Genomic DNA, 27,183 nt, shown 5'->3' with positions numbered 1-27,183 from the left:
CAACCACCATACTTAAAGCACCAATTATAAACCTAAGGGTCTAACGACTGACTGACTTTATTATTATACTTTACATGTGGTAAAAAGCCCTTTTGAAACCTTGTGGTAAATCACCACATTAAAACTGCAGAACTTCTCATCCCTGCAACAGAACTAATGGTCTAAATAATGCAGAAGTGCTGCTGCATCTGGTGCACTGCTTCAAGTGTTCCTTAAATGAGGCTTGGCACACCTGCGCTCATACTGGTCTCGCCTGGACGGCACACACACACACACACACACACACACATACACACACACTTGCTAAATCAAGCCAGTTGTTTTTGGATGACTACCCTTTAATTCCTCTTGGGCTGCAATAACCCACCAAATGGAAATGAATTCGCTCTCTCTTATTCCTCTCTCTGTCTCTCCCTCTCTTTCTCCAGCCCCTCCCTGAATAGTTCATTCAGTTCAGTGTGTGTGTGTGTGTGTGTGTGTGTGTGTGTGTGTGTGTGTGTGTGTGTGTGTGTGTGTCGATGGTAAGGTTTTAAGGTCTTATGTATTTATTGTATTTTTTACTTGGAAAAAGCCAAGGTAACACTCATCACAGGTTTCTATGGATACGAGCATCCTTGAATTGAATAACTTTATGTATCTGCACCATGTGTATGGATATATATTGGATTTACTGAATTAAATCATTTGGTTTTGGTCACAGTTTTGGTCATGTGGGGACAGGTATTGATCTCCTTAGCACATTCTTTTGTGTTCCGTTTTTGAGTATTTGTGTAATTTTTATAAACATTGGGGCTATTTTTTTAGATTATTTTATTACATAAACTAGAAACTAATTCTTCCTCACCAGTGGGTCTCCCTCAGTGTCACTCTGAGACACCTGCTTGGACGAGGCTCCCTCCTTGGATGAGCTATAGCCGTCGTATCCCACGTCCTCCGGCCTCAGTTGGAGCAGCGACTGGCCGTCCTGCAGGAGAGAAGCGGCGTTCCACGGATACGTGTCGTTTACCCACTTGGATGGATCCTCCCAAGCTGCTCTTTTGCCGTATAGCTGCGGGTGTGTCAGAGAGGGAGAGGAGGAGAGAATGATGAGGAGAATGAAGAGTCCAAGCTCACCTGCTATTTTCATTGATGTGCCACAGAGTGGTGTGAATAAAAATCAGAGAGTGTGCCGATTATCATTATCTCCTCAGTTACATTACTTGTCTCATCTCATTCAAACTTGAAAATGGCCAACTTAATGTACTTGAAGTATCAAAAATTAAAGTACTCATTATGTAGAACCTCTGCCAGCATTGTACTATATGATTGGATCATTATTATGTAAGCAGTAATACTTTGATATTGTCCCGATGGAGCTAATTTGATCAGGGTTTTTTTTGTATTTTAAAATCCTAATCTGAAAAACTACAGCTGTCAGATAAATATAAGTAAAAAGTACAATATTTCCTTCTGACATAGTGGAGTAGAAGTATAATGCAGTATAAAATGGAAGTACTTACGTTAGGTACAAGTACACCAAAACTGTACTTCAGTACAATACTGGGTAAACTAACTTATTTGCTTTCCACCACTTTATGTGGGGAAATAACTTTTCTCCTGGAGGTTTAGAACGGCACGCTGCAGCTGATGGAATTTGGATAACTTTGTTTTATATGCTTAAAGATGCATGGTTTGATTTTAAGTTCACAGACCAGTGATCCACACAGAAACATATCTGCTGTTACAAACTCTGTGAGGAATTTAAGTAACAACATAGAAAAAGTCTTGGATTTATTTTGGCGGGGCATACCTGAAGCCCTTCCCTGACAGCCTCCAGCAGGTAGGGCACCAGGGAGTAGTTCCACAGGTCGGTGAACCAAACCCGAGAGCCTTCTACATCCATAGGACAGGACAGGAAGAGACGGGGGCCTGTGGGGACAAAAGAGGCTGGATGATGAGTGTTCATTGAGCATAAGTTACAGAGCAACTCTCAGCACACGTTATAAAGGAGTGGAGGCACGATAACATCCAACAGGGTTACCACACTAGCTTCATTCACTGATAACCAAAGACTCACTGTATGTGTGTTCAGTGGATAGTCAGTACCGTCTAACAGTACAGACAGACAGAGTGTGTGTGTGTGTGTGTGTGTGTGTGTGTGTGTGTGTGTGTGTGAGAGACTGACCTATGGTGACATCGGAGGAGCTGTGTGCCTCCAGGAAGCCGTTGAGGTGCTGCCAGGTTTTGGGGATCCAGTCGATGATCTTTATCAGGTCATTGCTGCGCATATTCCTATCGATCTCTGTCTCTATCAGCTTCCGCCGCAGGAAACGGCCCAGGAAACCTTTGATCGGCTCGGTGTGGTTGGTGCACAGCACCCACCTATGACGGGACAGATGATCAATGGTGTGACAGAAGCAGGGGAGCCAATACATCAGCTCAACATTGAAGCCAATTCCTCATCGAAGCAGCTCATATTAGACATAACAAGACTGTTTCAGCCATTTCTACCATTATAATCAATCGTTTTGGGCTTATTTCACTTCACTATAATAGATTCATATGGAATGAATGTCTGGCCCATGATGAGCTTTCCCTAATGACTTTATATTTGCCAAATCATCAGCTAGTCAAACATGCCAAGCAGAAATGATCCTCACTCAGAACAGGCATTACAGTCCATTCATTTTAATTTAACAAGGCTAATTATCCAAAAGATGTAATTACAACCCTCCCTGTGGAAGAATGCCTTTAGTTTATAATCTATGAGAAATAACATGTTGACACAGGACTGAAATCAAACATGGTAACTGACAAGTGAGGATGATGAAAGCAAGTTCTCTGTGGAACCAATAACATTTATAATGGCAAAGCAATATTTTTCAGACAGGGTTCAAACAGTGACATTTCTGTATAAGTAAAGGTTGTGGTTAAAGTGTCACAAACCTAAAGTTGTGGTGTAGCTCAAGGTTAGGAGAGGAGGAAACTCCTTGGTTCATGGTCCCAATAACATAAGGGCTGGATAGAGACAAAGACAACAACAGGCATACTTAGTCACAGTCACAGCCACTGAAATCACTAAATAACTGAGAAAAATTATTAATTAGATATTTATTAACTGCTGCATTATCTTGCTGATAGGCCAGTATGATATTTAAGATCATTTCTAAAGATGTGTTATTTTAAACTTACAGTTAGTTAAGATTTTATAGATTTTTACTACAATGTATCTCTGACTCACCATTTGTGGTACTTGCAGTTGAGGAAGCCGTTGAATATGTCACTGAGGGAGCCAATATGGTGGAGGTTGTCCAGGATGACCACAGTGGGGAGCTCTGTGTCCGTCTCCTCAGAGTTACACTGTTCGGCCAGGTTGGACAGGTACTGACGCAGGTCCTGGGGCAGAGAGCATTAGCACGTTCACATTTAGATCACTTGAACTTACATTTGAAGTGTAGGTTTGATGCATACCAACAGGTTACATGGACCAACAGCTAAAAACCAAAAGCTCCCCAGCTGTTAAATAAATAATTATATCAGTTATGGTGAACTAACATCTTGGTTTGTTGTCCCACATAATAAGGCAGAAGCTAAATCCAGCCATGGAGAAGAAAAATCAGCTAAACTAGTCATAATAGTTGTTGAGAGGCATTCTGGGCAATGTAAGAATCAACTAAACTAAAGCATAAGTACTGTGGATAAGGTAGACTGGGTGAGAGTGAACACTCCAAAGAAAAATTCCAAAACCCCAAACTACCAGTTTGAATTCCCACCTTGCTGGAATTCTGGTCCACGTTGAAGCTGGCCACGTTGTGCTCGGTCACCTCCTGCCCCATCTGGTAAATAATGTACTCGGCCAGCTTGGCGGCCATGAAGGATTTGCCTGTGCCGCTGGGTCCTGAGAGGATGATACGACGATGCTCCATCAACAGGTTGAGGTAGCGCTGGATGATGGGCTTCGGAATCAGTGTGTCAAAGACAAGGCTGTCAATACTGTTCTCCTTCACACCTAGGAAGAGGACGAGAATAGCATGAACATAGTTATATATTACAGAGTTAAATGAGGTACAAGGTCATATATATTTATCTGCTCCAAAACACTTTTAACTCCTTGCGAATTCAAACCTGGTTTCTACATTAGCCGTCATCTAGAAATAGAAACTCCCATGTTTCCTTGCTGCCATACCTTTGAGGTTGACCTTGATGACGTTGCTGTCGCCCACCAGGTAGCCGCAGGGTAGCAGCTCAGGCACTTCGGAGGCGTGGGAGCGAACCACCTCACCCATCCTGTAGCAGACGATGCTGTCTGAGCTGAGACCCAGGCTGGTCAGAGGGTCCACCCGAAACACATACTCCTGCAGGGAGGGAGGGGTTAGACGACAGTGGAAGATGAAGAGGTGCACTATTGATCATGCTTAAATATAGGCTGTGAGTCTTGCTGTCAGACATATCTTCAAACCGATAATGAATCAGTTTTATTCAAACTGTGGTATAACTTAAGTTAAACTTTGGCTAATTTCAGAAAGTATGCCTTCATCCATGGGTACGATGTGGCACACAAAATGGAATTCCAGGCACTCAAGTGGAATAAACTGCCTTTAATAAACACGGGCCTCTGTGTGGGTGTATGGATCCAGCATTTGTAACCAGAGCGTATGAATTTTTTTTTTCAATTTGTCTCATCTCAAATAGCAGTATTTTAAATTAACTTAATGCCCAGTAATTCCTGTTAAATACCCTTTTAGAACAGGCACATACACATCCCTTGAGAGGACATGATCAGTGCAGCTTTTTTAATTCATATGTAGGCATAAAATGCTACATTATTTGCAAAAGTATCCAGCTCATTAACAAGTCCCTGGTTCTTATTACAGCTATAATATACAGCACATTTTGTGTGCTTGGTGGCTGTACTGTGACGATTCAACTACCACGAATATCTGGACAAACATCATGGCAGGCATTTTGAGTTGACACTGGAGTGACCTTTTAGATAAACCTAAATGGAACTGAATCATCATTACTGCTGCTTTTCCTGCTATGACAAGTCAAAGTGTCTGCAGTGAACCAATGAGCAATGCTCTGTTTACCTTGAAGAGGCGCCGGATGACTCCATCCAGGACATCCCATTTGGTTTTCCCACTCACGCCTATAGACCCAATCAGGTACGCCTGGCTCTGTGTACCCTGAAGAGTTGTCAAATTCATTAAAACAAGTCAGAAGAAAGAGGATTACAGGAGTTTTAGCTGCAGGAACAGAGAAATAATGGAAGATCTTCCTCTACTAACCTTGGTGATATTTGGCCAGCTGCTGATGGTAACCACTATTCGCACACTGCGGCCCTCTTTGCGTAGATTGCCCTCGTAGCTGTCATCCAGAATATCTGAAACTGATTACAAGAATTATCACAATTACTATCATCACTGACATATAGATTTTTATTCCTTCTCTTCTCTCTATTCTACCCTCTTTTTCTTTATTTATTTCTGTCTATATAAGATCTACTCACATATTATGTCTATCTCGGTTTTATGTTTATACACTTTGCAATAAAAGCTTTAAAAAACCCCAAAAACGTTCTATTAGGAAACACAAGCAACTTTTATCTATCAGAGTTTTGATTCATTATAAACAAATGCTGATTCTGCCTGCTGGCATATTATAGCTGGAAATGAAAAAACAGACTCCAAAGTAAAAGATAGCTAATGGGTTTCTTTCATGTGATAATTACTTTTACATTTAATCAATGTTTTTATACACAGTGTTTGCTAGTGAGTGATCAGAATGATAATGTTAGAACGACTGTGTGTTAGGAAATTAGATTAGGAGAGTACGATCTAAGGGAGAGAGACAAAAAAAGAAAAAGAAAAAAAATCATTACTCTGAGGTTTGATTGAGTTGAACATTTAGTCAGAAAGAGGATGGGTTATCATGACAGCAGTGGGATAATATCACGAGTAACCAAGAGAAGAGACAGTTGTCTGAAGAAATAAATGACTTATGATATTCACCAACATGACAGTGCGCGTAATAAAGTGTGGGATACTAACATCACCGTACAGCTATTTTAACCTCTGAGCACAAATCAGACACGTAACGCATTTTATATTTGTGTCATTGTGCACAAACAGCAACAGAACTGTTAGTTCACCTTTAAAAGATCAAATATCTGGATTTTACCTTGATTACTGATGAATGTTATCTGAAGCCTTTGTCCTTTCTCACCACAACCACTGAAGTTCTCAGTTAAACTAAAGGGCAGTGGAAACCAACTGTATATGTATATATGTATATATATATATATGTATATATATATATATATATATATACATATATATATATATATACATATATATATATATATATATACATATATATATATACATATATACATATATATATATATATATATACATATATACATATATATATATACATATATATATATATATATATATATATACATATATACATATATATATATATATATATACATATATACATATATACATATGAGATATATATTTTTGGTCTCCACCAACTCCTGAGGAAAACAAGTATCTCTTCAGTTGCTAAATGCTCCACAATGTTCACTAGCTAAATAGTTAGCCACTAACTTTGTCTGTCTGTCTGTCTGTCTGTCTGTCTGTCTATCATCTGTACAGGTAATGTAGGGGCTTTTAGAGCTTTGGCTCGGCCTGTTTCTGCCAAAACATAACACTATGAGAGTGGCTGGAAAACTAAAACAATGATCTGAAAGACACTAAAACGCTCTGTGAAGCTGGGGGCAGAGTTAGCTGATTCATTTTCTGTGGGTTTGTCACTAAGAGTGATACGTTTCACAAACAAGTAGTCATGTGATCCAGTATTCATTTAATAATGTTGATTATAGCAGCTTTAAGGGAGTATAAACTGCAGCAAATAGATCACAGTCCAATTTGTCTGCAGCCATGTTTCTATTGGTTCGTTCCCTGCCACCTTTAACCTTTAACCTTTGACAATAACCACTCCACTAACAACTCCCACCCCCAACATCATCAGTCTCTTCATTCTCATTTTCCCAGACTCCATTTTGGAGAAGGGAAGGGGTACTTTGTATTCGGCTGGCTTCCCTTAGCTGAGGGCTCTGTGTTGGGGCGATAACAGCCCGTTGGCCCACTCGTCTTCCCACGCGTCACTGCTCTCGGCTCATCCCTCCATCAATTAACGAAGCCCCAAGTCCTCGGAGAGGAGCAGTGCCTTCTATGTTAATTACAGGACAAGTGAGAGAGGGACAGAATTCTTTCACTTCTCAAACGGAGCAGGCCTGAAGAGATTTACAGCGCATGTTCATGTATGCGTATGTGTGTGGCTCCTGCTGTGTTGCGAGCCCTCGCAGTAGAGAGAGCAGCTATTTCATCATTTAATTCGGCTCCTCCGGATCATTTCTCTCCGCAAACACAATTCTCTCACATTTATTGAGGCAAGTATGGAGAGAGCTAATCCAACTTGATGCCACAGAAAGAAAACCTTCTGCCCTGAGAGCTGCTGCAGACCATGAAGTGTGTCCTACAGCTTAACCAGACATAAGAACGTGGCACTTACAATGCCATACTTGTAGGTTTAAGGTTTGTTATATGAATGCACCTGCCAGAAACATTCTCAGATGGATTATTTTTTTGTTTGTCCAGACATAAAGATTATTTCACTCACTCCCACACTCTCACCTCTCAGAGAAAACTACAGGCTGCTAACGCTGATTTATACAAACACTTGAGAGTTGACACTGAACTGACCTGACATGATGGTGTCAGTGATGTTGAGGTTGTTGAGTGACAGCCCCAAGGACTGACGCGAGGAGGACGAGGACGTGCTGGAGGTCTCGGAGGGTGGCCGAGCCGTCTTGATCGGCGTGGCTGTTGGCGTGGCGTTACCGCTGGACTTGAGGCGATCGTTCTCCGCTTTCAGTGTCTCAATCTCGTTCTGTTGATTGACAAAAGAATGAGAATTAGAAAACTGCATTCAAAGACTCCGATAACTGTCTGCTCAAATAGCAGACGGTCATTTTCCTGCATTCAAGCTGGCCACTGTTGTTATTCTGAATCAGTATTATTGGAATTATGGGCTGTAAGCGGCTTTTTGATCTTGAAGGCTCTCTTTGTACTAAAGGGTAAGTCTCAGATAAGAAGCCTTACATGATCCCCAGATCTGAGAGGAGACTATAGGCTTCTACAGACAAGGCAATCCACATCCACAAAGATCCACTTCACTGAGACATTTAGGGTGAAATTCTTTGAACATTTGCTTCTTTTAAGAATATGAAATGACGCTGCACCTCTGAACATTATACTTTTAAATGATGATAGGTGGCGTCTCATTGCAATACATCAGTAGGAATTATATAAATAAATCAGATGTGTGTATTTGCAGGGAGAAAACTTCGCTGCATCTTTTTATTCAGCTTCATGGGCAAATAAACAATTTCATTCCACCTTTCTGAAGCTTCTTTCCATTAACTTTAAAATTGAAATAATAGCAACCTAACCCTAACCCTAACCCTAACCCATTAATTGCCTGGTTTGGAGGTGATACGGTGTGCTAGCTCACTGTGCTTCGTGATAGCTAGACAGCTACCTAGCTCTTGTTTTTTCATTTCCTTGGAGTTCTCTACATCTTTCTTGCTGAGTTAGATGAGAAGACTGACACCACAATCAAGTTTGAATGGTTAATTTGTAGTTGGAGCCAGCGGCCAGTTAGCTTAACTTACATAAAGAATGAAAAAGTCCATCTAATCACTATTAACATTTTATATCTTGTATGCTTAATCTATATAAAAACTGAAAAAAAGGACTATTCAGGGGGTTAGGTGCAAGAATATTTCTTGACCTTTACTGGTCCTGGCCAAGAAATAGTCTGGTACATAAACTATACTCTTTCACTTCCAATGTCACACAAAAAATCTACTCTTTAATATTGTAAGTAAAAAATATTTCCTTACTGTTATTAACTTTACCAAATCCATTTCTGAGTGTGAAACTGAACTGTCTTTGCTGGGTTTAGAGCTCTTAGTGTAGTTCCTGAGTTCCTCTGGGGCCATAGTTCCTGGAATTTATGGGTTGATAAGGGGCTTTAACATTTTCCTATCATTACCTATAATTCAATAGCTGACCTGCCACAGTGTACAGTGTATAAATATATTATGAGAGGCTCTGTTTTGCTGTGTGTGTGTTAATATGTGTCAAAGATTAGCTAGTTTGCCTTCAGCCCTCCTGGTGCCCTGCTGGTCCCCCTGTAAGACACCTGAATGCATTGTTAACTTCCTAACTGGTAGCTGTCATGCTCCTGCACCTTTAGGGAGAAACACACTACTTTAACCCAAATAAACTGGACAGACAGAGTGAGGTTTTGCCTGTCTGAAGGACAACCAAACATATTTCTTTTTCCATGTGATGCAAGAAGGGTATAAACATGACTGAGGGCAAGACAGAATCATTCCTGTTTGGCAAACAGAACTACATCCAGTTTGAATTTGATAGTTAGAGCGGAGTTCTTCACCACAATGATCTCCAAACATAAATAGCTGTCCACAGGTCAGTCAGCACAAGCTGCACCTGTGTTTAGCAGTAGAGTGTGACCTCACCTGCATGCGGTTCATGGCCTCTCGGATCTGGTCCAGGTGGTGGGCGGAGCTAAGTGCCTCCAGGCGGATGTCTGTCAACTTAAGCTCCTTCTCCCTCAGCTCGTTCTTCAGCTGGAGGACAATTTCAGCCTCAGCTTCGGTGCATTCGCAGAGCCTGCAACCGGGATTACACACAGGGAGGAGGAGGGGGTCACCTCGAGGGTTATACCACACACACACACACACACACACACACAGTCTGAAGAGAAACATTACACACTTAAAGGACACAAGAGAGCTGAAGTTCAAAGGGAAGCTGGAGTCAGTGGTGAAAAAAACGCACAGGTACAACATGGAAGTGACATTTGGGACAACGAATCCTTCCCATTTACAATGTTCATTATATTTTCCACCAGGCAATCCGATGACATTTGCTAGCACAATGAACAACTGAAATACAAAAGTTGCGGTTATATTGGAGACCTTCTTTAGTGTGGGATATACAGTAAGTGCTGTGGTGGTAGCCCCATCGTGATTCAGATATATTTTCACAATAAACAGGCAGAGGTCTAATACAACAACTAGAGTTAGATGCAATGCTATTTTGATAAGTCGAAAACAATTCAAAAACTGGCCACATGCTCTGCCGCCTTCTTAAAAAGGAAATTATCGCACCAGCTGCTACACAGCATACCAGATGTGTATAATACTTGCATGCTTGTTGCTGGTTGGTGAAATAGCCACATGTTGTCCCTTTAGCGGTGACATAGAGCCAATTTGTTCTGGTATGAGCAAAACAAAAACCTTTTTTTCACCCTTTATTCAGTCTACTGCTACTTTCGGACACCTCAGAGGTTCTAGTCCAGTTTGTGAACCAGAGCGATCATCACCTCCGACATGCCACACACCAACACACCCCACTGCACACACACTCCCTGGGAGCATGCCACACAGTGCCTATTACCGAGATCTGTGCTTGTAGACCATGTGACCGTTTTGCTTTTTCTTTGTAGTCCAAATGGGGGAGGACTTGCTATCACAAACGCACTTGCTACAGCAGGTAGAGAGACGTTAAAGAAAAGGATGAGCAGAGTGGTCGTAAACAGGGGTAAAGGAATGGTGAGGTGAGGATTAACAGACATTTGTGAAAACAAAACAAAAAAATAACAATGAAAATAATTTAGACTTAGACAAGAAAAGGGAACAAAACAGATAACTGTATATTTTTCAAGTTGTATACATAATATATGCAAGTGTGTTCAAGGGGAGAGAATTACACGTGTATATGTATGTGGATGCATGTGTAAAAACTCACTCTGTGGTGGAGGGCGAGGAGCGCAGCGTGGCGATGCTGCCTTGCCTGTTGTCGTGCTGCAGTTTGGGTGAGGACGGCAGCGAGTCGCTCATCTCCTCCATCTCGTCGTGAGCTGACTGGGATTTGGTTTTCTTCTTGCTGAACGCCTGCTTGAAGGAGCTGCGTAACTGCAAGACAGATAACACAAATACACACAGGGGCAGAGGCGTCAATATCGCCACCCACCGACCTCTATAATCACAACATGTCAGTTCTAGTGACATCACATCCTGCCAGATCAGGAAGTTACTCCGTGCTGTTTCCAAGCAATGGTCACTGTCTGGTTTAGGTAAAGAGGGAGGCAAAAAGCAAGGCCGTAAGTAGAGATGGAAATGGGGACCAGGCTTTTTAATGACCCTAAAAATGATGGCTGAACAAGCAATCAAAATGAACAAGGGAGGAGGAAAAGGAGGAGGGAGGAACAAGGGGGGGGGGGCAGAGGAAGGGTTGCCGTATCCATGCCGACGTTTCCAGAAAGAGGAGAAAGAAGAGGTGGCTCTGAGAGGGGGAAGAAGAAGGAGGAACATATAAGGGAGCGAAGGAAGGGGCGGATCGGGGGGGACAACCACAGCACACATACAGAAGACACTCTGGAAGCCACTGACCTGAGCCGGGATGGAGTCAGCCACCTGAAGATGCAGAACACACCCAGCGTTAAGCCACACAAACACACACTCCTGCTCACTTGAGGAGTGATTGAAGCTGAATGCTTCTAACGCGTCTGATTCATTATTAACATTTTTTACCACTCGTTGACAGCCTATGAAAGGGAACATGGGTGTTCACTGATTTAAAATACCTGGTGACTGCTATTCCAAAATGCTTACTGGCATGACAGGGAGGAACATTATGTTGTTAATGGCTGTCTTATAGCTGCACCAATCATTTTTTACATGAAAGCGGTTCTGAATGGCAGAAAAACCTTGAAACACTTGAGAATGATCCTGTGATATCGGTGTAAATTGATTTCAGTGTAAACTGACAACGGTTTATCGTATCATATCGTATCACATCTTGTGGCGTGGTGTGTTATATAAAAGTAGTTAGGTTTGTTTTTTTTCTCATGCTCATGACATATTCCTTCCTGCAGTGATGCTTTCTGTCATATGTGAATTGTGAAACAAGTGAGAAATAACTTGAGTTGTAGGTCTTTTTGCACAGGCAGCTTGGTTGGTACTTCATAACACATAATTGCAATTGGGGTTTGGGGCTATGCTTTAAAGCAAACTGATGATTAGGTACTCATGCATAGAAAACACATGTTTTTTATATGGTTGTTAAGTGCATTTTCTTTTTTTACAAGACCTACAGTATAAGTACAGTATGTGGCACCAAGCATATACAGTAATAAGCATGTACTACAAGATGCTGCATGAAATAAACAGGACAATACTCATGCAAACGAGGACACACAAACACAGTTCATCTAGGTTCAAGTAAATTCATTTAAACATTTTACAACACTGCTCAGAGCATTCTGGGAAATGCTCCAGTTTTTCCAGCTACCCTGAGCAAGATAAGCAGCAATAGAAAATGAATGGATAATGAATAATAATGCACCACTTCAGGACCTGTCCCTGCCTTATTGAAAGACCTATTCATTCGTTCATTCGTTTTATCCTTCCGGTGCCACTGCCTTCTTAGTGACCTTAGTTCAACTCTATCCGTGTCTCCACTCCTATGTGCACCGCAGCAGAACTTTATGCAAATGAATAATTAATTGCTGCTTAAATAAGGGATTGATTTGCATACATGAGCCTGACTTGAATTTTTTGGGGTTCTCACTTAACATGGCAGGCTAGGGTGTCACTCTCGGTGGTGAACTTTTGGGGCCGTTAGCATGCATTTCATTTCAAGGGCAAGCGTTTTGCATTGCAGCTGAGACTGAAAAACTGGCTCTGGCTCTGTGCTCTTTGGCTGAGACGGAACTTCTAATATGTCATGTGTCTGACTCAGGGGGCTGCAGCAAATAACAGCTCTCCAGCCAGTGGGGACACTGAGCTGCTATTGCAGAGTGAAGCAGAGAGCAGTGAAATCAGAGGGAAAGGCAGAGGGAGAGGAGAGAGCTTCATGGTTGTGTATTGCATTTTTAGATCATTTGGCTTTTTGGCTTTTTTTTTGCCTTGATTTGTGGATATTTTTGGGTACTTTTCCCAAAAAGACACATAAGTTAAAACAAACTTTGTGGAAGATGTATGCCAAACTTGTCCAAGTCCAGTTGAGTAACTGAGGGATTAAGAACCCTCCAAAGTACTTTGACAGTAGATGTTGAGAATGTTTGTCTTTTCTGCCCAGACTTTCCCACTTAACACAGAGACTAAACTGGCACTTGTCTAACAACTATTGCCCTGGTTTCAACCTGAACTTCAGTATTCATGATGTTAGTGGCCACTTTGCTTCTTCCCAACCTAATTTGCATGCTCTTATATGTGAAATTCAAAGTGCGTCTCAAACAATAATTGCAGGGTGGTTGACTCCTCTTCCTGACCCCTCTGTTAGCCCTCACCGCTGAATGCTACCACTCAGCCGACACCGCCTCAGCACTGTAATTTAGCAACTGGGATATGATGGCAGACTGTGTGTTGTAAAGGCAGAAGTTAATGGGATTTTAGACTTATGGAACTCCCAACATGTCTTGCCTCCACCCGCAAAAGTGTCCAAACACAAAAAAACACTTTTAAAGTAAGAAAGCAAGTGTTGGCTTGATCACAAGTGACAGTAAAATTGGACCAGTTATTCACAGGCTGAATCACTTACACAGCCATGCACTTCAACACCAATTTTTCACAAGAGATGAAAGAGGGAAGAAGAACGGGAATGCAAATCATAGCAATAAATAAAGGTGTATTGCCATTTGGGGTAGAAATCATCACACTACTTTTGTACTTGTGCCACCAAAGCAATCCCAGTCCTCCTGAGCTCATGGTTAGGGTCAAGCTTAATGCAGGTATGTTCAGAATATTCAATGTGTTCTACCTTCACATTGGGCGGATTTTGAAGCCCTTTTAGTGGTTGCAGCAGTACAATAAGGATTTTTTCATAGATCCACAAAAATGCCTTCATCTATGTAAATAAGTTTAATGCAGGCATAAAGAGTATATTTGGATTAGCTTAACTGCCACTGAATAATTCATATGTTTTTGAATTTGGTCTGTCACGTCCAAATCCACCTCCTGAACAATGACTAGAAAACTAAATGTAAAAATGTAAGGCTCCCGGTGTCTGCTGCATGTGAATGGGTAGGTTTGAGATGAAGGCACTTGAGTTACAAAACCTGTAGGTGCACCTCAGCACCCAAGTAGCAGAGCGAAATTATTGATGAGTTATTTACAGCTTTTGTTTATTTGTGGCAGGGACCTGAAGTTTGTCTTTCATATTTTCTGGCATTCTGTGCAGTCGAGCAGTTCATTATTTTTGGACTCAACCTTCCTTTGCAGCCTTTGTCTCACAATTCTGGCAGTTTCTTTAGTTTCTCCACCTACCCAGCTCTTCTTCTTCTTCTTTTTATCTTCTGCATCCTTGCCCAGACTGCCCATGCTGGAGTGACTGGCTGCGCTGTTGATACTGGACATACTTTCTGAGGAGTGCTGCCGTCTAATCCGCAAGTCTAAAAATGACAGAGACAATCTTCCTTATTGTTCTGAAAAGATGAGATCATTTTCTCTTTAAAGTTATAATACTTACAATTTCAGTCCTGGTTGATTTGGGTGACACTTACAGTGCAGCCAAACAAACTCATGTTATTTTAATAGAAGTAACCCAAAAATAATTGCAACCATGATCTGATTTCATGTTGCACAGTGTGAATAATTTCCCGTACACATTTTTGATGACTGATCGCTGTTAGAGCTAATTTCTGCAACAAATGTGTTTCCTGTGGCTACTTCAGGATAAAATTGTGTTTTCACCATTTAAAAACGTTTAATGTGAACTAGCAGCAGTAAGAAATGTTTGGTTAGGGTTAGCAGTAACTTAATATAGCTCTGATACAGCTGTAGGTGGATTAACATGCGTGTATCATTTCCTGTGAAGCCCCTGTGCATGTAAAAGCAATTTGTAGTCAGTGCGGGAATGTCAGACTTTTGCTGAAAAATGCAGATCATAAACAGTATCAGAGTTTGATTTCATGGAAATCTTAAGAATTATAACTTGGTTAGATACTTGAAAAGGTAATTTCACAAAAAAAATTACGCATCTGATCCAGGTTGCTTGTATGACCAATCAAGGCTTTCCAAAACTGACCTATGCAGCACAAACACTTCAAGTATTAGGGGTTCAACTCCCCCTGGGGCCAATCAGGATGAAAAATGTACCCACTCGTAGAACAGTAAGGCATTTAAGGCCACCTCAAAACATGAGATGATTTGAGCTTGGTCCAACACTCCCTGCTGGTTTCATCATTACCTTTGTGTAGGTGGTCAGGGCCGTTGAGCGCCACCTGGATGGCTGTCTGGGCGTCGGTGTTCTGGGTCTTTAGAGACTCTATCGTCTCCCTCAACTCAGCCAACTCAGACTCCTGGAGAGAGAAACTGTTTTTAAAGGATGACGCACCACAAACTGTTCTTCTTTTGGCCAAGTGTGTGGAATCATCACAAAAGCTGCGTCACTGGAAGCAAATTCTTAAATTTGGCACTGGCATTGCTTTCAGTGGAAGAGAATGAGAGACAGAAATGAAGGGAGGGTGTTTTGAAGAGTCTCCCGGAGGATTTGCCCCAACCCTAGCACCACCTGCTTAGAATAAAAAAAAAAGCTCTACTCTGTTGAACCAACACGATCAGATTGAGGGAGTCTTCTATTCTGCCTTCCCTTAAAAAAAACACTGAGGGCTGCAGATAGGGTTTCTACTTTAATTAAAAGTTGGGACAGCCTTGTTTAACAAAGACATCCCACCAGATCCCGGGCTGCTTTAATTTATAGAGGATTAAAAAGCTGCCAGGGCTCGTCAGCACTGTGTGTGTGTGGATGTGTGAACAGAGGGAAGCATTCATAATTTGTGGATATATCTTTGAACATATTGCTCCTGCTGTGTGATCAGTGCTTCAGCAACATTCAAGCTCTTCTGAAACCTCCTGTCAGTAAAAGAAAAGTTGACTTGTAAGAAAATGGAGAAAAATAGACCTTGGAGCAAATAAATGCTGGAGGATTTTTGGAAATTATACTGGTTTTAAATAGACGTTTGGGCCTTGGGTTTGTGGAATATGTGGATGCATGCCCATGCAAAACTGGACACTTACTTTTTCTAGTAAAGTTAAGAGAAATATTCAGGCAGCAAACCAAAACTTCAATAAGAAAACCCTTCTGTGAAAATGAAAACTTCAGTAGAAAACCTAACATGAGTCAGGAACTGAAACTTAAAGATAAAAATATCCATTAATCCGCAACCGCAGACCTCAACACTGTTCCTTTCCTCTGCACTATTTCAATGTCACACATACCGTTGCCTGTTTCTAATCATTCTTCCTCCCTTTAATCCCTTTGCCAAGCAATTCATATGCAGTATATTTCAAACTCAGGACTAAGCTCTTGTACCTTTTGTTCAGCGGTCATGGTGAGGCTCTGCAGGCGGCAGGTCATGTTACTCAGGCTCTTCTCGAAGGCTGCCACCAGGTGGGCCTGCAGACACACAGAGAGACACAAATACAGTCTTCAGCTTCACTCACTGTGACATTTGTTTTTCCTTTAGGCAAACTATAAAAAAAGAGATCGAAATAGAAGAACTTCATGTAAAATACTGTTCTAATTCTCTTTAGAACATTAAAACTAAAAAAACTCAATATCTCAAAACTGACCGCATGATGAATTTGGACTCCTATCCATAGTAAAAATATGCTCAGTCAAAATGTACAGTGCGATACACACAAAATATCACTTGCCTATGTATAAATCAATATTCATGAATGTTGAATGTTTTGAAAAAAAAAAAGTCCTATACAGAGAATTATAAAGTTGATCTGCTTGGTAAGCTTTGAAGTGGATTTTAACTTGAGCCAAAGACGAACAAGACTTCTGTGCAAAGTTTGTTTGCCCACAAGTGTGAAAGCTCTCACTGTGCCCCTCCTGAAGAGGTTCCCGTCCCCAATAAAGAACTGCTGCTGGGATATCTAGCTTTAAAAAACAAAACACGTAGCCCTTCACTTTGAGTCACTCTCAGATTTCAAGGACAAGTTCACATCAAGCATGTTCAGAACGGGTGTATTTGAACAGGGAATTTGTTAGATGTGTTCTATGTGACTTCACTGTTGCATCTTATTGCTGTGAATTAACCATCATGCTCCAAAAACATCTTTCTGGGCTAATAAGTGAGAAAGATATGGATATCACAGAGGCATGCGGATCAAAAAGGGCTGCCCTGCCTGACTTCCTCTGTCACCTGAAGACGCAGCAGCAGCACGCTGAAGGACAGAAATGCTTCACGACGTCACGCCATCTGCTCTGCTCAACCTGTATGTGTGTCAGGATTTGTTTGTGCATTTGTTTTTTAAATATATGTTTATGTCTGAATCTCTGGTGAAGCCTTATGTTCATGGTGGTGTGTCCTTGTGCAAATCTGAGTTTGTGTGTGTGTGTGTGTGCTGCCAGCTCATCCTCCCCTCCTTAGCTAGAGACCCTGAGACACCTGTCAGGCCTGGTGTGTCACAGAGAGGTGGGCAGCATGCCCAGACACATCAGACAATCTCTGCTTAACACAAAAATACACACACACACACACACACACACACACACACACACACACACACACACACACACACACACACACACACACACACACACACACACACACACACACACACACACACACTTGCATAATTAGATAACTTTTAATTACTGAATTTAACAGCATTAGTTACCAAATGTGCAATCTAGCCCCAAAACAGCTCTGTCAGAATGAGAAAATTCCATATCTTTCTATCCTTGTTAGGACTGTAGGACCTCATGAATCTAGAAACAAATACGCACGCACGCATGCACGCACGCACGCACGCACGCACGCACGCACGCACACAGTAGCACCCTGTGCTGCCTCTTCCACTCTGTGTCCCTGGCTGAATCAGCAAAGGTCTTGACCTTTAGAAATGCCAACTGTTCCAGCTCATCTCTCCAACTCCACATCTCTTTCCAACTCCACCTGTGAGCTTCGACTCAACACCCCCCTGCCCACCTGTCCACCCTGTGGGAGGCACCGATCGGACTCTAACGCATCCCACGGCTGACCCATCTGTCCTGCTCCTGGGGCCCGGCCCGGGCATCCACGCTTAGCCCCTGAACCCCCGTTTTTCTGACCACAGTCCTGATCCTGGGGCCTGGGGTAGAGGTTGACGGTGGGCCAAACTACTGAACCGGACGAGGAGAAGCCATCGGCGTTGGTGTGGCCGGGCACCACCGCTAAAGATGTGGATGACATCTCAATGGATGAAGTGGAGTCACGACTACAGTGGTCTAAGCCAGCACCTACTGCTGGGCTACATTCTTTAAACACTACAGCAAGAAAGGGAGGGGTGATGAGAAAGAATACAGCCAGAATGAGGGAGGAGGAAAAGAATAAGAAGAGCAGGGAGGGGTAAGCAGAAAGGGAGAGGCGACAAGGACAGGCTGACACAGTGAAGGGTGAGAAGAAGGAGATTGAGAGGGGAGGGGGAGAGCCTTTGTGAACTCTTAAACCCGATTTAATGTCAGTCCAGGCTGAAAGCAAAAAATACTGAGTGGTACAATGCTTCACCTGTTAGGCAGCATTTGTTCTTTTTAATCCCTTTGACAGGATGTTGGTTTTACTAATTCTGCTTCTTTTTGATCAAATAAAACCAAAAATAAACACGTAATTAATCAAAATGCCATCTGATGAGTGTATGTAATCCAACAGGACAGTGCAGCAGCAAATATATTTTTAATGTGAGCGTCATTTTCTATGAGAGCGTGCCGAGGGTATTGACACATCCAAAATACTTTATTTAAGATCCAAATTCAATTCAAAAAGACAATAATAATTATGTTTGTATGCAGTGGCACAGCTAATGAGAGAGATCAGATGACCTCAATCAATGAAATATTTCCTCCTGGCTCTGATGAAAACACAGGAGATGAAACATAAATGCATCCAACCATCCTAAATTAAACACTCAAGATCATTCAGCACATCTTTCCCCCACAAAGCACCCTCCCTCTCTATTTGTAAAATATACTCTTGACAAAATCATGACTCAGTTTTGGGGATTTTAATGGTTAAACTTTCAGGATTGTGTTCCTCTGTATGTTGAGTTTTAACACATGTGACAAGTTCAGCTTGAAGTCACAATGAAATTGAAATGACCTTTTAGTATACACACCATATTAAAGAATAAATGGCAAAGAAATTAGCGTGACATAATATCACATTAAGGAAGTAATGGGATACTTCTTGAGAAGCTGCCATTTTGAAAATACCATTTTTTTTCTCTGTGGTGACAATATAAAACGCACATCAGAGCCTCTAAGTGCGCATGTAAAAATACAGAATGTACAAACGCATATATATATATTTCTACATGTGTTCAGAAGTGTGTAAATGATTAAGCGATGTCACAGTGAATGTCTAGTTTTGGACCGTGGGTGGAGAACATGTGAGGACGTTTCCACTCCCCACTGGGAGGATAAGATGAGATTATAGCACCAGCAGCCCACCACGCTGTCATGCAGATACAGTGTGATCCAGTACAAGATATGTGTTTTTTTTCTCAAATTCCAAGCCTCCCCACTGTCTACCCACTTCCCATATGTGCTTTACAGCTCCCCCGAGTGGAAGCTGTAAAGCACATATGGGTTTCTGTTGTGCAAGTGTTTGCATATGGCTTGGCACAGTAAGGCAGGAGACTGGTAGCCTTTCCCGCTGCTGTTTGGATGCTCAGTGACCCTGTTAAGGGCCAGTCAATATCAACAACAGATATGGTGAGACACTGGAGTCCTTTATTGAGATTGTGCCTGGGATTATATCTCTTATTAAATCATTTTTTTCCCTACTCTAAACACTAGCTGCAGGAGCTAGGGCAATAAAATATATGGGCAAACTTTTATTTGAAGGAGTGTGCATAAGACAAGAAGGAGTTTTTATTAATATTTAAGACTGTTAATTAAATGTCATTCAGTGTCACTAATAATTCACTTGACCTCAAATAAAGTGCCATTTAGACTCATAAAATGTTATAAGGCCAGTTTGAGTACATTATCGAGGTGATTTACAGAGTTTCCTGATGGACCGATAGCTAGCTTTACTTGTTGCTAAGCTAACTGCTTCCAAGTGTAGTTAGTGTAAATTGCTGTTCTCGCCATACTTGACTAGTTCTCAAAGGTTTTATCTGCTTCAAATTGCGATTGTTACCACATCTCTTTCTTGCTTGTTGCAGGATAATGGCAATCCTGCTAGCAGCTTTTCGAACCAGCTAGTATCAGATACTGTGCATCATGATGCTGCATCTGCCGGCTTTTACTTTACTATAACTCTTAAATGTATTGAACATCACAGGCTCTCCGATTAAGCATTGCACCCCTTTAGTTAGAGTCCTTGTCAAAATCTGGCACCTTCATTACCCATAATGCAACTCGACAGCTGCCGGTTCAGCTTGAGATTCAGCTGTGCCATGCCAGAAGCTGCTAATGAAGCCTCAAGCCTCTAGCTCCTAGCAGAGATGAGGAATGGGCTACAGAGGCCACACCACCAGATTTATAGTCTTCAACACCAACTGACGCTGACTCAAGTGACATCACTTGAGGATATTTGTAAACAGACTGATGTGTGGAGTTCCCCTTTAAGAGTACTGCATGCTGAGTTATTCCACTGAGACTACACTGTAAATGTAAAGATCTATGAATAGTTACAGTAAATCTATGTGAGACTCAACAAGTAATTTCACATGAGTAAAACAAACCAAAAGTCGTTTGACTGTCCCTACATAGCTCTTACACAAAGTCATGTCTCCATCTTCTTTTTGTCAAGTTTTCCTGCAGTTTAGCCTTCAGTTTCAGCTCTGCACAACTTTGTGATCAAAGCGTCGGACCGAAGCAAAGACCCCGTCTGCCTCCACGCTTGATCAGGCACTTGGCATCAAGCATTGGTGGGGTGGCGGGCTGAGCCGAGTCACACGCTGGAGTTTGTCGATCTATCTGCATTTCAGCACAGAGACAGCTCCGTCTGGGGGTTGGAGGTCTCTGTATCTCACTCTGTTTCACCCACGCATGACGCACTTGAGTCTAGATTCACTTATCCTCATCTCCCTGTTCCCTCTGTACGCCCGTCTACCTCTATTTGATTCTCCCTGCATGGTTGAGTTTGGGAGAGGCTCCTGTTCTCACTGAAACCCCACCAGCTGAGACAAAAGCAAAGAGACAATCCTGTCTGTACCGTAGACACACACAAGAAAACACACACACACACACACACACACACACACACACACACACACACACACACACACACACACACACACACACACACACACACACACACACACACCCCAACAAAAATCAAACAAGCAAAAGCCTAAATACACGCATGGTGGCTTCAAACACAGAGAAAAGGAATTAGTGGGCGTCTCAAAGATTTATATTCCTTCCAGAGCTTCGATAGGCAACACTTCGCATAAAAGCTCTCTGACAGCAGGTTATCATGCAAATGAGCCGGCTGTTTTGACGGCGTCTTTTGAAGTAAACAAACTCACATTGGCAGCCAGCTGAGACGTCAGGGTCGCCACCTTCTCCTGAGAGGCGTCCAGCTCCCGGCGCAGCTTTCTGATTTGCTGGTTTGAGGAAGAGAGCACAGAGGTAAACGTACAGTTAACGCTGCTGAAACACATAAAGAAAATATGAAGACTGATTGTAATGCAAAGAGGCGTTGAACTTGCAACCCCCTTACTGATATCTTTGATGTAAAAAACTGTGCAGTTACATGATAATAATGTGTAACAAAAGACACTGGGGTGAAGTGTGAACACAAAGTGTGGGGGATTACCGTGGAATTTTGGACAGTTTGGCCCTTGATTGAAAAGAGAAGAGTAAAAATTAACACTATGTTGCATGCCTCCATCAAACAGCATGTACTGATGTGGCTGGAGAGAAAGAGGTTATCACAAGCCACAGCACTGGTTTTCTCATGGTTAGTTAGACTTGTTAGACCAGCGAAGCAAGATATGTAGGTAAGTATTCCTGACCCTGGTCAAATAGTATTTGCAAATACCAGATATTATGCCAGATGTGAGAGCTTACCAAAGTGGCCAACACAAATAGTATAAAGTAAGAACAATCACAAGAAACAATTTGGTGTCCTTCACATTGAAAATCTTCAATCTCCCTTTCTGGATATAATCTATATGACAAAGGACATATTTCTGTTTTATATCGAACACATTTCCTGGGCAGTTTTTATTTTATTTTATTTTATGAGATTAGGTTTAGGAGATTTTTACTCAAGTTGAGAATTTCAATTAAGTTCTTTTAATGATTGTTGTTTCTCATTCTCTGTGCCAACACTGATCAGCCAAGTTAGTGTTGAACCAACATAACAACACGTTTCAAGTAAATGATGACAAATTCAAGTCATGTGTGGTCTCAGGATCCAAAAGTAGTAAACATCAACTATTAGTCAGTTTAAAGGAAAAAGAACCAGAATTGGGTCCTTGTGGTTCCACACAATGACTGTAGTGTATGATTGTCAGTTTGCACTGCGTGAGTTGTCTTAAAGTGCAAACTCCACCCATCTGGCAGGCTTAAAACAAACACTGCAGTGTATTTGCAATTACTGTTTGATCCGGGCTTGAGCTCAAAGCACTAATAAACAGGGGCAAGGACAGAGAAGAGACAAGAAAGGAACAGAAATCAGAAAACCAAAGCATGAATCTGGAAAATCAAAGAGGAATCAGCGATAAACTAAACAGGATTGTTGAATAAAGCCAAACATAAAAGAGCCAAGGGGCAGGACATGCATTACATATGTATAGTGTAAGTGTTTATAGTGAGTAAATTATATAAGCTATGAAGCACAGTAAGGTTGTGTGGTTATTTATAACCAAGATGAAATAAATGCAAAAGAGAATAATAATAAAAAGCAATGCAACATAGGGTTAAACTGCTTTATTGTAGAATCTGATAGTATTATATCCACCATCACTTTCCTTCCATCAAATTTAGCTGAACAAATATCACTGTTTGTGCTTTGATTGACTCTCTCTGAATAAAGATGCAGAGCAACAGACAGACACAGAAACATAAAGACATACAGACACAGAAACACAGCCAGCAGTCACCCAAAGGGCAGCAAAACATGCGTGTGATATGGAGGCTGTAGACATGAATCCCACAACAAAAGTCAGGCAATTAAAACTACATAAGAAAAGTCCTCTTTTCTTCCTCCTAGCTACTTTTGAGGTACTCATGAGCAGGGTACTTAACTCTAAACAGCATCCGCATAGCTGTTCAGCGGCCAACAGCTCAGCTGAGCAGCTACAAACTGTATGAATGTGAAGCAGACATGCACACTGATGGAATATGAGCCATGCTTACCTCTGAGTGTGCTTTCTCCTCCGTCTGTAAGGAAGAAGAATAGATCATTTAAAAAATACATACTGGCTGTGTGTGCTCAATCAAGCAACTTTTAAAAATGAATTAGAATATAGAGCAAGAGAAGCATTTCAATATCACTGAAGAGACATGATAAAATGGCCAACACTCAGACGAAGAGAATTAAACCCAACTTTAATTTAAAATGAGATAAAAGTGAAGTGGATGAAATCAGACAGAAAACAAAATTGGAAATTGTTTTGATAACCACAAAACAAACAAATTAATTTGACCTGAGGGAAAACTTTGTAAACAGAACTATATCCATCAGTCATCCAGGCCTCTCCTCTGCAACTTGCGAGTGCAATTGGAAAACAGGCGGAGGTGGGTGGCAATCTATCCTTCCCCCTAAAACTAATCTGCTGCCTGACTGAATGTTAAGACTGGAGCGCTGCCTGCGCCATTAGAAAGCCAACACTTGTCCAGAGTCTTACCTGCCAAAGTTAAGTGAGAGGCATGCAACGATGAAAAGTTAGTTTTTACTTCTACACAAACAGAAGGGACAAAACAGAAATACTGGAGAGTATGTGAGATTTAATGCCACTCTAAATGAGTGGGAAGAGCTGAAGGCTTTGATTTAACTCCCACTTAACGTCCCATTTAAAAAGTCCAGATGATTTAAGCTTTAAAATTGTCTCTTTTGTATGCAACTGTTTCATAATAGCATATAGTTTCTGTTAAATTTAGCTTTTTAAATTTGCACCAACAATCAAAATCAAGGTTAAACTAAATTTAGGTTATAACCCATGCGTTTGACACTACAAACACCTTTCCCCATTACATGTAATCCTTTGATACACTGTTTCTATAAATAGTATATTTATATTAACAGTAATAGTAATCCTATAATAGCATTGTGATTGTTGCAGCTTTAAAGAGGAGTTTATGCCATGATCTACAAGTTTTACATATGCAGGATCTGACTGTAACACTAGTGGTATATTTAGGAAGAAAAGTTGGCTACTTACTGCAGAGTACAGTGAAGATGTGCTGGAGACCAGAGACAGTGAAGAGCCGTGGACTGTAAGTAGAGAGTAATGAGTGGCAAACAAGGTTTAGTAAAATACTTGACTGTAAATACTTGTTTCAAAAATGAATATGTGACCCATATAATATTTTACCTTCTCTAATTAATCTGACCATGAGCAAGTCATTTTAATTGCTTTTTTATTTATTCTTGAGCACCCAGCTGACTAATTAGCACTTGATTGCTATGGTAACATATTCAGATGATGATAAGCTGGGAACTGTTACAAGAAGGCAGTGAAAAAAAATTATGATTTGCTCATTAAAAAGCTGACCTCTATAAGGATGTAATCACTGCCTCTTATATCACCGACAAAAAGATCAGAGCAGAGCGAGCCATCAGCCAAGTCACTCGCAGTATGAGCACACAGTGAGAGTCCATTAAATCTGGTATTAAAGTACTTGATGATTGATGGAACTTTGCTTTGGTGAATGTGGCCCTAAGCTTTTTTCTAATGGCTTCTTAGTGAGAAGGTCATTTTTAGAGACCACAGTTCACCTAAAGAGTGTGTTTAAGAGAGGGTCCCAGAGTGTGACCTACCTTCGTCAGTGCTGTCCCTGAAAGAGCCGGAGCGGCTGATGGCCCGTGGTCGTTCCTCCAGGGAGGTTGCGCTGCCACCCAGTGGGTGACCCTCTCCGTACAGGTCAAAGGAGTCCTGGGCAGGGATGCTGTTGGAGCGGCTCATGCTGCTGCTGCCTGGTGGCAGGTTATACTGGCTGATGTTAGTGGGGCTCACTGCACAGAGGAAAAAGGATTTTTGCATGTGTAAAATGCATCAGTGATCACTCATTCACGCAGGAAATAAGAACCCATTTACTGCTAGACGTGATCAACTAATGTTGTAGATGTGCTATGAATATTTCAGGACTGTAAGATATTTTTAATCACTGCATGGAAAATGTTTTATTTAATCATACATATCCATGTCATACAGTCTGTTTCCCACACAATCCAGTGTCTACTGTTATATTTGACACATTTTAGGAACAAACTAAATTAAAAGTTGGTTTAAATAAACATTGTTAAACCAACTTAAAGTCATGAAAAATACAAAAATTATTATATTGTTCTTATAATCTTATTATTATTCTTAACTGCAAAATAACAGATGCAGAGTGAACACTGCACGTGCAACACGTCACTAAAAAAAGGTGTGTGGGCTACTCTGTGTGGGATCATTTGGCTTTAGGTACCTTTGTTTTCATCATCTGTTGGTCCTTGTTGGTTCTGTTATGTCTGTGATGTTTGAATTCAAGCTCTGAGAATAACTGCATGTATCAGAGATCCACTTTGATTGCATAACTATTTTGCTCACTCAAATGATTATTTTTTGAACATTTGGTTTATTTAAGTTTGTTTAAAATCAGCAGTACTCTGGATCATTAACAATGGCCAATGGCCAGTTTTATAGACTCTACTTTATACACTCTTGGCTGTGAGAATGCCATCATATTTACATGGCCAAGTAAAATCACTAAGATAAAATACAAAAATTGGATACTCATTGGCCATGGACGGACATACTGTACTATTACTCAATGATCTATTCCAGATTTGCTACAGTTCGAGTGTATTCCTATAGACTTACGCAGGTTGGAGTAGTGGTATTTTCCAGTGGTGGTGCAGGAAGCTCCAGGAGGAGACAGAGGGGACTGGCTGCCTGTGTCTTGAAGCCCCCCTGTTGAATGGGACCTCAACCACTCCTTTCCTTCCTCATGGGACGTCTGCCGTGAGGACGGAGGGTACCTGAGACCCACAAAGACACAGTAAACTCAAGGCAAAAAGAGAGTTGTTGGGAAGTGGATGTAGGGAAGTGGATGTAGTGAAGTTGTGTGGTGATGAAATGAGCTACAAAATAGAACCATGTGAGCAAATGGTAAAAAAAAACATGCAGCCTCACCACACGTGTCCACATGCACGCACCTACACACATACAGTCATATACACACACACTGCTTTGGCTCAAAGCTGCCAAACACACTGACACTGCCGTTCAACTCTTCTCTCCCCAGCTCCAAAGTGGCTCAGCAACAGAAGGCCCCCTTATCGCAGGCATGACAATCGGCCATATTTAATCCTCTGAGGATGATAATTGAGTTTGCGCTCATCCCTTTTCAGTGGCCGTCTTCCTTCCAACACCCCCATTACTACGCTTGTCACATCTGACCCCGCTCCAGTCCCCCCACGCCTGTGCTTCGTACTACTCCACCAGGGATTGGGTGCCTAAGAGTGTGTTGAATGGTGCGATACAGCGGCATTCGTCCCTCACCAGAGTTGAAATGGAACAGACTGAAATATCCAAGGGTCAGTGTTTGACTCTATATACTAAGTGCTTACAAAATGCCCATAAGCTGGACCAACATGCTTATTTGTATGACTAAAGGGGGCAATTATTAGTCTTGTAGGAAATCTAAAGATCAGGCAAAAATGCTGCCTGCTTTAAGATGTGAACAGATGGCTGGAAAAATTTGTGGTCAGAAAAATCTGTTGAGAAGAAAACACTGCAGTCTGTACTGAACATCACATCCAACAGGCATAAAGTGTGGTATAAGATCAGATGCTTTTAGGCCCAGAAGAGCAAGAGCACCATATGCCATGGAAATGAAAGAATAGTTTGAAACCAGCATGCCCCCCTCTGCAGCAGTA

At 41.5% G+C, this 27,183-nt stretch overlaps 1 protein-coding gene across 13 annotated transcripts in view; it reads right to left on the bottom strand.

The window, feature by feature from the left end:
* nav3 (neuron navigator 3) overlaps nt 1–27,183 on the bottom strand; it is a 428,096-nt gene that overhangs the window by 5,357 nt on the left and 395,556 nt on the right. For 9 of the 13 annotated variants that reach the window (XM_051392318.1, XM_051392319.1, XM_051392315.1 and 6 more), the window contains 23 exons: nt 26,126–26,283; nt 25,078–25,272; nt 24,479–24,531; nt 23,454–23,477; nt 21,907–21,930; nt 21,617–21,694; nt 16,461–16,544; nt 15,336–15,447; nt 14,414–14,538; nt 11,537–11,560; nt 10,893–11,059; nt 10,542–10,628; nt 9,599–9,752; nt 7,755–7,941; nt 5,268–5,368; nt 5,070–5,165; nt 4,166–4,334; nt 3,753–3,988; nt 3,221–3,375; nt 2,926–2,997; nt 2,165–2,361; nt 1,790–1,908; nt 845–1,048 (listed from right to left, as the gene is read on the bottom strand). In XM_051392318.1, the coding sequence (XP_051248278.1) occupies nt 845–1,048; nt 1,790–1,908; nt 2,165–2,361; nt 2,926–2,997; nt 3,221–3,375; nt 3,753–3,988; nt 4,166–4,334; nt 5,070–5,165; nt 5,268–5,368; nt 7,755–7,941; nt 9,599–9,752; nt 10,542–10,628; nt 10,893–11,059; nt 11,537–11,560; nt 14,414–14,538; nt 15,336–15,447; nt 16,461–16,544; nt 21,617–21,694; nt 21,907–21,930; nt 23,454–23,477; nt 24,479–24,531; nt 25,078–25,272; nt 26,126–26,283 (2,821 nt within the window). The remainder of the gene's footprint in view (nt 1–844; nt 1,049–1,789; nt 1,909–2,164; nt 2,362–2,925; nt 2,998–3,220; nt 3,376–3,752; nt 3,989–4,165; nt 4,335–5,069; nt 5,166–5,267; nt 5,369–7,754; nt 7,942–9,598; nt 9,753–10,541; nt 10,629–10,892; nt 11,060–11,536; nt 11,561–14,413; nt 14,539–15,335; nt 15,448–16,460; nt 16,545–21,616; nt 21,695–21,906; nt 21,931–23,453; nt 23,478–24,478; nt 24,532–25,077; nt 25,273–26,125; nt 26,284–27,183) is intronic. The other 4 variants (XM_051392313.1, XM_051392320.1, XM_051392311.1 and 1 more) reach the window with 3 other exon arrangements.

The sequence above is a fragment of the Dicentrarchus labrax genome, unplaced genomic scaffold (assembly GCF_905237075.1).
Source record: "Dicentrarchus labrax unplaced genomic scaffold, dlabrax2021, whole genome shotgun sequence".
In the NCBI taxonomy this organism is placed as follows: domain Eukaryota; kingdom Metazoa; phylum Chordata; class Actinopteri; family Moronidae; genus Dicentrarchus; species Dicentrarchus labrax.
This window is presented reverse-complemented; position numbering and strand designations above follow the sequence as displayed.